We start from the raw sequence: 12,441 nt of genomic DNA, 5'->3' as shown, positions 1-12,441 counted from the left end.
TGCAATATTTGTAATATACATATATTGTCCACTGCAAAAAGATACATACATATATATTTTCTTATAATACAACTTTAAATGATCAATATTTAGTATTTGTATATTTAAGCGGAATTTATTATTCCGCCAGGGTTAGTTTTAAAATATAAATAAACCGGAACTTGTTTACTTAGATATTATTGTGCAAAATATATTCCTAATTTCATATATATATATTGAAACTGATTATTCGTTCACATTGAGGAAAATTTTAAAAGTCGAAAACGAACTGCAAATGTACATCAATTGAAGACTTTTATTCAATTTTTTTGCCCACTGCCATTTACGACTTTCGGAGCGATATCGGTAATGAGAACTTCCTCTAAGATGGATTCCAATGAGCGACGTGTAATGATGCTGAGGTTGACATTGCTTATCGTATTTGTTTTTCAAGTGAATGGAGAAGTTTTGAATGCTGTTGGGGGTTCAGTTCCTGCATATAGACCACCGCAAGATAATTCACAGTCAAAAGTACTAGGACAATCTGCTGGACATCGACAGCCGATAGGCGACCAATCTCAACGTTCGCAGAATCAGGGTCTAAGTGGAGCAGATGGACAAAGAAAACAGCCTGTTGCTGGGAAACCAACAGCTTTCAGACTCTCAGAGAGCAGAGAATGTGCAGATGATATCATAAAGCACTGTAACCCCAAAATATACAAAAATAATTTTGCCATTCTGGATTGCTTACAGTATGACACGAAGGTATTTGTTTCTTTTGCAGCATATAAACAGGTCCGGCACAATCTCTTGATTAAGCTATATAGCTTGATTTAGCTATATAGCTTTATTAAGCTATTCAGAATAGCTTGATTTAGCTATTTTCTCAGACTTTTTTCTCAAATGTGTTATTTTTTCAACATGTGCAAAAAGTCGCACCTTGGTGCAGTGGAAATATTAAACTTTGTACTCTTCTGAATACAATGCATGTAACAATCACTCACCAAATTACGTCTCCTTGAGAGACTTTGAACTCAAAGTTTTAACAGTTTTGGGGCTATTGATGAGTGACCACACAGTTATTTCTTTAATGAAATTATAAAGGAGGCCAGTTATGGCCAACAGGATAATTGATTAGTAACAGTTCAGCACAATTAGAAGCAATCATACTAACCCACGCCTCACCGCACACACAGTTACTCAAACAATGGAAATTCTTATTTTGATTAAAAGTATTCAACGGCAGCAATGTTAGAACTTTCTATGATTTAGGTTGTATTTTTGTTAATTCATAGTACATATACGAATAGTCAAATACTTGCGACTTTTTGTTTATTTCTTTCAAAAAATGTTTTTGTGAAAAATTGCATATAAATAGCTTTATCAAGCTGTTTTGAATAGCTTAATAGAGCTATATAGCTTTTTAAAGCTATATAGCTTAATCAAGAGATTGTGCCGGACCTGATAAACTTGTTTTTCACACATTGAAAAGAGTATGATTACTACAGAGAACCTTTATCTGGTTAATCAAAGCAATGAAAATGCCATTTTGAAATGATGTTTAATGTGTTGACAGTGTGACCATTAGGGGGAGGGCAGATATTTATTCAGTTTTAACGTTTAATTTCTAGATCTGTCTTTCCAAACCACATGTGACATTTATTTAGTATGTCACATGATGCTTAATGTTGCATTACCAATTCAGAGTGTAAAGTGTCACTCTGCTTACATTTATGAAGAACTTTAAAACTACTGTTTATCTGCAAGATACTAGGTTAATTTTTTTGTTGATCATACCCACAAGAAAGTAATTTGCGGTGAGATGCAGTTCACAATGGATTGTGTCTTTGTGAATTCAGAGGTTACTGCAAAAAAAATTTCATTAAGATCAATGTCCCAAGTCCCAGTTTTTTCTTTGCCCAGGTATTGTTGTTAGAGCTTGCATTGTGAGCAAAAATTTGTGCTGTTCGCTGTGCTCAATATGTAATAACAGTGCAAAAGTTCGTTGAAGTTTGATTTTTCTAAGATTTCTATATTTAATGATTAACTTCAGGATTTAACATTCATTTTTCTTACATTATCAACTACAACAAAGAAAAAAAAATCATTTATCATAAGTGTAGCTTTTTCTTTATTTTTTTATCAACTTAAAGAAATAAAAGTTCATGATAAACTTCATTCTTGTGTTTATATATGTTTTATTTCCCTTTATTTTCAGATAATGGAAGATTTATCAGAAGTTTGTCAGCATGTAAGTGATTTAAACAATTCAAATATCATTGGTGTAAATAATTTTTGATTTTGAATTTGAACTTTACCAAAATGTATAATCCCTTTTCACTTTCAGTTTTTATGGAAATACAAACTGAATTTAACACAAGACGACAGGTTTGACTATGCAGCTGGAGAAGTGTGTAAGCAGGAACTTAGCCAGGTCTGTATGCATCTTTGATAAATACAGATACATGTATTGCATTTCTTTCTTTTTTTAGTGCCTCATCAAGAATGTATAAACTAAATTTGATGCTTGGTTCAAGGCCCTGGATTCAAATAACTATGAATATGAACATCACATTATTAGGCATCCTTGAACATTTATGTTGAAAGAATATTAGGCCCATAAATTAAGGAAAATGAGGAAGAAATCTGTTAGAGAACAATTTGTTTTTTGAGGTCACTTAAATTAGTCTAAGGTTATAAAGTTCCAACACATTGCATAGTCCTATGCATTAAACTTGCAGATAAATGATCTTTCTAATACCATGATCAAATTAATTGTTTTAGGTGTACCTAAGACAAATCAAATTAACCTTGAATTGCAATGAAAATTGGTAAATCTTGTTTCTGTTCAACAAGATTCTTTTAAATCAGTTGACAATAGTAGATAATGTCTGCAAGAGAGATAAGACTTTCTCTTTTTCTTTTGAAGAGCATATACATGTACATTAATATACAAAAATGTATGCATATTTAGGAGATGATGCAATAATAATTCCATTACATTTTAGAACAAAGAATGTTCAGAGCTGGGGAAAGGCAAGGGACTGATTATACCATGCTTAGTAGACAACATTGTGAACATCACGGGAAACTGTCGGACATACCTGGAGAAAATGGCCAGGATTGTGTTCAGTGACTACAGACTGATATATCATTTCGTAGACCAGTGTGGTAAAGATATTACCCAGTTTAGCTGTGGAAGAGTGGCTCCATTGGATGAAAATGTAAGAAAAATGGACTGAAATGGTTGTTTGTAGGATGTGAAGAAAAAACTGATACTCTATAAGTTGAAATTTTAGTGAGATGCAAATTTAGCGATTTGTCCTTAAAACTGTTATTTTATTTTTAGTGAGATATGTTTTTATTGATTTTAAAATGCTCACTAAAGAATCTATTACAAATAAAACACAATTGATTTTTAGCAATATTTTAATTTAAGCAACCTCAACACCTTCGCCAATAATGCCAAAATCAACCTACTGTATGTATTTGAATGTGTACATGTATATTTCAATTGCTCTGATAAAAAAATGTGTAAATCTTTATTTTCAGGATGTTCATTCTCAAGGAAAAACACTAGAATGTTTAGCCGACAAGATCGGAGATTTAGCGGATGGCTGTAGGAAGCAATTATTACGAGTGGCGGAACTACAGGCGGACGACTACCACTTGGATCGCCAGCTGTACTATGCCTGTCGCGAGGACAGGGAACATCTGTGTGACGAGGTACCTGCAGGAGGAGGGAAAATATACGAATGTCTCTTTAAACACAAATTCAATGAAAAAATGTCACCAAAGGTATGCTTTGAAGTTTAATTTTTTGAAAACACAGTTTATCCCTTGTATACTTTTTGTCTTTTTCTAACACCCCTTTGAGTTAACATACATGAGTTAAAGAATTTTTGGGACAGCAATTTTTTCCCAAGAAATCAAGACAATCTCAATATCACATTGTGTAAATTAATTTGAAGTGACATTGGTGTATGCTTGCTGATTGCAGTGTAAACAGATGTTGACGGTGAGACAGCAACTCATTGCTCAGGACGTCAAAGTAGAGAAGACATTCTACAGTGCCTGTCACCAAGACATGAAGGAACACCATTGTTTTAAAAAGGACACAGAGGAAGGGGGTGACTTTCGCAGGGCCACCATTTTATTGTGCCTGGAAAATGCTATTAAAACAGGTATACAGTTGCAATAACAATTATAAAAAGTATCAAAACTGTTTTGGGAAAATAATTTCCAAAGTCAAAAACATGCTTTTTTGTGCATATTTTTATTCCTTGTGGCCTGTTTGAAACTTCAAGTTGAAAATTCTGCTGTTAGTTATGTCATGGTTTTAAATTTCCTGGTTTTGTTTGTCATTTAATATCTATTAAAAAAGTCTTTTCTTAGTCTCTGAAATGATGATTAATATACTATTCAAAGCAAATGAATCAGACATTGATTTTTATACAGAGAAACACATAAGTGCTGAATGCCAAGCAGAGATGGCAGAACTTCGACAGGAACTGATGGAGGACTACTCAATCAGCCCGGAGATTTTATCCGACTGTAAAACGGAGATACAGGAGTCGTGTGACAAGGGCTTAGAGAGGGGAGGCAAGACAATTCACTGTCTGATGGATCTGGCTCGGCCCGACAGGGACCAACGAGGACACAAGCAGCATAAACCAATCACAGCTAAATGTCGCAGAGCGGTAGGGCTCATCTCTGTTTGTTCTTGAATTAGAATTTGTGTTACACTGTCTTCCCGATTGTACCAGCTGTAATGTTAAGATAAAGAATCAAACCTCTTCATTAAGACTTGATTTGATTAAAAAAACATCTATGAATCTGAGATTTTTAAGTTAAATTACCTAGAGAAGAAAGTTGCTCTTATGTTCAAGTCCATGGTAATCAAAATATTTGTTTTTAAACACATCACAGTGTTTTCCCTTTATTTCAAAGTAAAGGGTTAGAGATCAGTTGTAACAGGCAAGGGGCTGAGGTTTATGAACAAAATCTCTATGGACCTTGTAACAAATTTTTATTTCAAAGTAGCATTTTTGTCAATTGAAGCGGTCAATTTGGCTGGTAGCCGGTTCCTAGGGAAAACACTGCATCATAAATAAATCCTTAGAAATGGAGAAAAATATTATTACCAGGTACTTGGTATTATGGATTAAAATGTATAATGTCTGTGGGAGTGAATGGGTTTGATGAATATTTTATCTTCTTCAGCTGGAGGCATTGATTCAGGAGGCTGATCCTGCCAGTGATTATAGAATGGACAGGGTGTTACAAAAGGCATGTGAACCTGTCGTACAAGCCGGTTGTAAACATATACAACCAGGGGATGCCAGGTTAGCTAGCATTTATATTTAATTCAGGAGGCTGCAAAACTTTCAAATATCAATTTAAGTTGTACCATATGTAAATTTATATTGCAGCAATGTATAAATTAGTCTTTTATATAAAGTTTGTGACTATACTGCACTTGCTAGTACACTAAAGTCACTGTAAATTGTTATATTAATTTATTAAGATTCAACGGGTGACATTTTTTTGTATTTTACCTACATATACAAGTACTTACATAGATGTGTACATGTACCTTGAACACAGTGATTGATACAAAATGGTACTAATTTGAACTCACAAACTTTTTAAAAAATTTTACAATATCATTTTGTGAGTACAATGGTTACAATGTCAGTTTTGACATGATGTTTACATCTAGGTTTACAGTGATGAGTTGACTGTCAGTTTTGACAAGAGGTTAACCTCTAGCCTTGCCATGAAGACAATGTCAATTTCGACATCATGTTGACATTTGGACTTGACCTTGTAGAGTGATCAGCTGTTTGATGGATCACCTGGACTCCGAGATCATGCAAGACGAGTGTGAGGAGAGACTGATGGAGATACAGTACTTTGTGGCCAGAGACTTCAGGTAAATTCATTGTCAAGGACACATACAGTTAAAGTAATGTTAAATATTGAAAGAGGCTCAACTTCATTTATAGTTTGGTTTCACATTAATAGGTCTCAATTTCTAATTTGATTTCACTGATTAATTTAAAGTAAAATATAGAAATAATTATATGCACTGTCAATTGCACATAGATCAATGAGGCAGAGTTTTGATTTTTAATGATTTGTCAATCCTATTTTACACATGTATTTAAAGAAAAGTACATATGTATTTATTTTTATGAATACAAACATAATCATTCTATCTAAAATTTCATGATGTTCAGTCACACAAGTACATGCAGTTGACATTTTATGATTGAGACATTTTTAATCATTGGATAAATTTATCTACTGAAAATTTAATTTCAGTTGGTACAAAAGTTTATTTTAATGATTATTACACTTATAAAAATCTAAAAAAGAAAAAAAAAAGGAATTCTGGAATATAATTGGAACCTTTATATTAGTTCTGTCAGCTATTCAATACCTCTGTGTTTAGTAAAGACTGTAACAGAAATAATGTCAAAAGTAGATAGTATATATGTACAGCTCCCATAAGCATATTACCTAACCAGCCACTGAAATTTTAAAATGAGAAATTTGTACATATTACATTGAAACATTCTATCTGATCTCGCAGTGTAGAATAGAATTTTTGCTTGCTTTGTTGATTTCACAGTTTACAATTCTTACTGCCTTCTTTAGACTTAAATCAGAGCTTTGTTTGAATGTAACTTTTTTTTAAGTGTGAATTCTGCCTTTTTGCTTTTTGTTTTCTTACAGAGTTAGATTTATTTCTTCTTTTCTTTCTTTAACATCTACTATCCTAATTTCAATTTTTTTCTCTCTCATAGTTAGCATAAATTCAACCACTTGAAAATTTCACAGTATGATTATGTAGTTTTACTTGTAGAAGAGAATGCAAAGAAACAACTTCTTTCCATTCTTCATAAGCCATCACTTATAAAAAAAAACTTAATTGCTATGATCTAAAAAAGTGCTATTAATTATAATCTTCTGTTCTTTCCAAAATTCATGTAATTCATCATATATATGGATGTATTCTAACATCTTTTCTGAACAATGTAAGCAGATGTGCTTCTAATGCTTCTAGAACATACCAAGTAATAATGCATTTATACTCGAGACAATTAAAAACCTGTAGCCCTGTTTTCTGTCCTTGTAAAATCAATAGCATACTGAATAATGCAATCAAAAGCCAGGTGTGATTCTGTTGAAACAGGACATTTTCACAATAATTCCAAATAATTTCCTATGAACTAAAGATCAATAACTGCAACAAGTGTAATTGATATCTGATTGAAAATACTAGCAAGCTGTTCAGATCAGTCTGTCTGCCTTGAGTGATCAGATTTCCAACAAGAGTACTGGGGATTTAGACAGTTTTGTTTTTCTCTGTAGAAAACAGACATACTGGCACAATTTAATGAATTTACATGGTATTGATCTTGGTGCAGCTCATGTTTAAATATATATATATATTTATTGATTTCTTTTTCATTTTTAGCTCACCTCAACGAAGTTGGGGGGAGCTTATGTGATACCCTCGGCGTCGGTGTCGGCGTCGTTGTCGGCGTCGGCGTCCCGGGTTAAGGTTAAGTTTTTTGGAGCAGTTTTCTTTTTACCTATATTGATTAGACATGCATGGAAGATGTTTCTAGTGTGTTTCATTGTACCAGTCAAAGTTTCAGATGCTGCAATTTCAGCAAAGGAATGTCAGACCAGGTTATTGTTTTTGGTGCAGGTTAACATTTTTGGTGCAGTTTTTGGTGTAGGTCTCATTTCCGATAAGCCCTTGTAACTTACATGGATGGTACATCTTTTGCATTTTGCTGAATCTGACCTACATTTTCCGGTTGAGTGAACAGGTTAAAGTTTTTGGTGCAGGTTTCATTTCGAAGATACTATTTGCATGGATGGTACATCTTAGCATGCATACCACCAGTCTTGCTTCGGATGCTGAATCTGACCTACATTTTCCGGTTGAGTGAACAGGTTAAAGTTTTTGGTGCAGGTTTCATTTCCAAGTTACAATGAGACATATAATGACCAAACTTGCATGGATGGTACATCTTAGGATGCATATTACAAGACTTGCTTCGGATGCTGAATCTGACCTACATTTTCCGGTTGAGTGAACAGGTTAAAATTTTTGGTGCAGGTTTCATTTCCAAGGTACTATGAACCCTTTAATGACTAAACTTGCATGGATGGTATATCTTAGGATGCATACTACCAGACTTGCTTCGGATGTTGAATCTGACCTACATTTTCTTGACGAGTAAACAGGTTAAAGTTTATGGTGCAGGATTCATTTCCAAGTAACTTTGAACCCGATAATGACCAAACTTGCATGGATGGTACATCTAAGGGTGCATTCTAAGAAGCTGAATCACATTTTCCGGATTAGTGAAAAGGTTAGTTTTTTATACAGGTTTCATTTCCAAGTAACTTTGAGCTCTATGTTGAACAAACTTGCATGGATGATACATCTTAGGATGCACACTAATGGACTTGCTTCAGATGCTGAATTCGACGTACATTTTCCAGATAATAGACCTCGTAAAAGTTATGGGTGCAGGTCTATCACCAAGAAACTATAAGGCTTTATATAAACCAAAGTTGCACAAATGATGCATCAAGGGAGGAAAACTCTCAATCTTGCTTCAGATGCTGGATTTTAATTACATTTTCATGATGAAGAACTAGTTTTAAGTTTTTATATAGGTCTATTCCAAAGTATCATGTGACTTAATTTGCCTTACTTAAAGACAACATTCGTTGAGGTGAGCTCTGTAATCTCTGATTACCTATGTTTTTCTTCTGTGAAACTCATGTGAAGCTCTCATTGTTTTGAAAGTATCCTGCTCATGCGAACATTGAACTTGTAACATTTTTTTTATTCTACACAGATTGTTTATCAATTTAATCACTCAAAATAGATTAAAAAATGTAAACCACAGAGAAAAGAAAATGCACATGCATAGCTTTTTACATCATTTTCAGAATACATGTATTTTGCTTTCATTGCATACAATCTTTGCACTTTTATGGTTTAACAACTTTAAATAAGTTGAAAATAGTGTATGTATACTCTTATGGCCAGCTGCTTTCAAAGTGTTTGACAATTGTCAAAAACATTCCAAATAAATATTTGATAGTCTTAAAACTCATATTTTATTTAGAAGTTTTAGCTAAAATATCTGCAAGAAATTGTTAGTAGAAACTTTTTTGAAATTAAATTTAGGAAGTGATGAAATATTTAAAGCTAAATTTAAATGCCATGGATAAAACAACTCAGCCTGGCCATGTGTTTCCAGGCTTGACCCAGCTCTGTACAAGAAATGTCATAAAGATGCCCAGAAACTCTGTTCTGCCCCTGAGGACTGGGCCAGTCCGCAGTCAATGACCCCCGATATGGGACCCCTAGTACTGCCCTGTCTGTATCGCCACATGAAGCAACATGACGATGGGCCAAAGGTGAGGTGTCGCCATGTAACAAAAATGTACAGTGTGACATGCAGTTCTGACATCAAAGCAATTCATAACTCTATTTGAAAATGTTGATTACAATATACAAAAAGCTACTTGGTAGTTTCAGAATACATATCAGAATATAGATTTAATGTAATATCAGATTATGGATTTAAATTTGAACAGAACTTTAAAAAAAAAAGTGGATTTCCAATTATTGAGTTGAAGTGTCAGTGTAAACCATATTTTGGGGAAAAAATGGAACAAAATATGAGTAAAGTTTATGGTATTGCTTTGGGGGTCAAGCTGTTCAGTTTTCACTGTACTAGATGCTGCATCTCTCTATTGCTGGATAGCAGGGCCTGATCCTATTTTTAGTGTTGGGTATGTTGCCTTTCCAAGCTGTGTCCTCTAACCATTGATGTGCTTTTCAACCATTACAAAGCTCTTTCATGCAAGTCAAGTTTTTGTTAAAAGATAAGTTTGATTTATTAAACTCTTAATACCAAAAGAATAAGAATCTTTTCTATATTTGACCAAGCTAGAGATATAAAAAATGTAGATGAAAGATCAAGGATAAACTTTTATCATTTATACTTACAAAGACTGATACATTTTAAAGCCTTTAAAAGAAATTAGTAAAAAAAAAACAAAAAGTAATGCTTTTGAGAGAAAATGAAATTGTTTTTGTCTGTATGCAAGAAAATTAAGAAAATCTTTTCTTTAAAATTGAGAAAATTAGAATTACTCCATACTTGAAATTTTAGATGATTCTTTTTCTTTGAATTCATATATCTGAGCTTTGAATCATATAGAAATATGCACAAACATATTTAACCTATTTTCACTTGGTGTATAATTGAATTTTTCTGTACATGCATGATAGAACCTGCACCATTGTCTTGACATCCTGACCTTTTTGCATATGCACTTTTGCTTTGAAATATATAATATTTGCTTTAATTAGCTGCTTGCATGCTTTTACTAACAAAATGAAACTACAGCATCACCAGCTGTTCACCACAGAGAGTGTTACAGAGGAGGACATAGTCAAGGTTTGATAACGGCAAATCTAGGAATGTTTTCCCCTTCAGATTGGATCAACAGTTGTTCAAAAAATGTCGCCGCCCCGCCCGGGAGCTGTGTGGCGTCAAGGGCGACTGGCTGGAGAGTCGACACAAAGATGACAAGAAGCCGGCATATGTCGTCGCATGCTTGTTCAGACATTTTAAGCAGGAAAAAGAAAAGAAAGGGAGAAAGGGGGATCCAGCTAATGCAGAGAAAGGGGTACAGGTCTTTGTTTATTGTTTCTGGACTTTTAGATTCAGCGTGTTTTAGTTCTAATCTGAGGTCAAATCTAACATTAGGAAAAAGGGGTATGATGTTAATGTTTAGTAGGCTTTCTTTTAGGTGTGCCACCAACATTATGTGTGCTGTTTTTACGAATCTAGGAAGTCTGATTTTAATTAGATTGGTTCTATGAGTGGCATACTAAAACACTGTAAATAGTCTGGTCTGGTGTGCATAACATTTCTTCTATTGTGTGTTTGCAAAAGTTCAGGAAGAGGTAGAAATATACTCAGGTCAGTCAGGACTGAGTATTAACTAAATTTATTGAAAGCTTCAAAATATGGGTATTTCAAGCTGCTTCACTTAAGAAAATGGTGTAATATCTTTGCTGTTTGTTTTATCTGCTAGTACATGAGTAAAAATGCAGGTATTTATTGGGGGTTTCAACAAGCTAGGACATTTACACTGCTTCTTAATATGGTGTTTTTGGTTTAGAGTAAACTTATTTCAGCTTACATCTTACAAGATTTTTTGGCTCTACATATTGTCAAGATTGTCATTTATATTGGTGCATGATGGCATTGATGGGAAACAAATTTAATAATGCATGCTTTGTTTAGATGTGGATAATATTGCAATTCAAATTGTTGATGGATGAATGTTGCACAAAAACCTTCGCCATTATATGTATGTGGTGTTTGAAAATATTTGTTCTTTATTCAATTTGTCAGTAATCTCAACCATTGTTTGTCAAAGAATGAAAATGCTTTATCTAGCAGAATTTTTATCTTATGTTTCACTCCCCTATTAACCGGATAAAGCTTAAAATATTTAATCAGCATGTGTAATTAAAAAAAGAACTATTTATTAAATCTTTATTTATGGAGAAAAATAAGACTCTATAGCAGTCAGTAAAAAGAAATGAAATACTTAATTAATCTCATGTGATTTGGTAAAAATTTTTTGAATTGTATAAAAATTCTAAATGTAAGGGACTGTAGATGCACAGTTCTTATACTCTTTACAAATGAATGATACAGGTTTCCAAGCAGTGCAAGATTGAGATCAAGAGAGTGATGAAGCAGCGAGCCCAGCGAGTTCAACTGAAGCCTGAGATCGAGCAGGCTTGTCTCAGAGATCTCGGAATGCATTGCTCCGATTCTGATGATCCGGGAACAAACCAGGTACAACTGCACTTAGAAATATATATTATGATACTGCTTTTACTGTTTTTTAGCTCCCCTGAGCCGAAGGCCGTCGTCCGTCCGTCTAGCTGTCTGTCCATCTGTAAACTTTTCACATTTTCAACTTCTTCTGAAGAACGACGGTGCCAATTTTGATCAAACTTGGTACAAAACATCCTTGGGTGAAGGGGAATTTAAATTGTTAAAATGAAGGGCCAAGTTCTCTCCCAATGGGAGATGATCAAGAAAAGACAAAAATAGGGTGGGGTCACTAAAAATCTTCTTCTCAAAAATCACTGGACCAGGAAAGCTAAAACTTATATGGAAGCATCCTTGGGTAGTGTAAATTCTAAATTGTTCAAATCATGACCCCCGGGGGTTGGGCGGGGCCACAATAGGGAATCAAAATTTTATATAGAAATATATAGGAAAAAATCTTTAAAAATCTTCTTCTCAAGAACCACAGGGCCAGAAAAGCTGAAACTTACATGGAAGCATCCTTTGGTAGTGTCAATTCTAAATTGTTCAAAACATG

The 12,441-nt window shown here is 33.9% G+C and overlaps 1 protein-coding gene across 2 annotated transcripts in view; it reads left to right on the top strand.

The window, feature by feature from the left end:
- Nucleotides 1–340: 340 nt before the first annotated feature.
- The window catches only part of LOC134243996 (Golgi apparatus protein 1-like), a 34,682-nt gene continuing 22,581 nt past the window's right edge, over nucleotides 341–12,441 (top strand). Inside the window, exons 1-11 of one of the 2 annotated variants that reach the window (XM_062726237.1) lie at nucleotides 341–744; nucleotides 2,198–2,230; nucleotides 2,327–2,413; nucleotides 2,988–3,203; nucleotides 3,532–3,777; nucleotides 3,980–4,163; nucleotides 4,438–4,679; nucleotides 5,203–5,324; nucleotides 5,813–5,914; nucleotides 10,527–10,719; nucleotides 11,763–11,906. In XM_062726237.1, the coding sequence (XP_062582221.1) occupies nucleotides 349–744; nucleotides 2,198–2,230; nucleotides 2,327–2,413; nucleotides 2,988–3,203; nucleotides 3,532–3,777; nucleotides 3,980–4,163; nucleotides 4,438–4,679; nucleotides 5,203–5,324; nucleotides 5,813–5,914; nucleotides 10,527–10,719; nucleotides 11,763–11,906 (1,965 nt within the window). In that variant the 5' untranslated portion in view covers nucleotides 341–348. Of the gene's footprint in view, nucleotides 745–2,197; nucleotides 2,231–2,326; nucleotides 2,414–2,987; nucleotides 3,204–3,531; nucleotides 3,778–3,979; nucleotides 4,164–4,437; nucleotides 4,680–5,202; nucleotides 5,325–5,812; nucleotides 5,915–9,278; nucleotides 9,439–10,526; nucleotides 10,720–11,762; nucleotides 11,907–12,441 lie in introns of both variants that reach the window. The other variant, XM_062726238.1, reaches the window with a different exon arrangement.

Source organism: Saccostrea cucullata, unplaced genomic scaffold (genome assembly GCF_032062105.1).
Source record: "Saccostrea cucullata isolate Sc308-1 unplaced genomic scaffold, CSIRO_AGI_Scuc_v1 ctg3, whole genome shotgun sequence".
NCBI lineage: Eukaryota > Metazoa > Mollusca > Bivalvia > Ostreida > Ostreidae > Saccostrea > Saccostrea cuccullata.
This window is presented reverse-complemented; position numbering and strand designations above follow the sequence as displayed.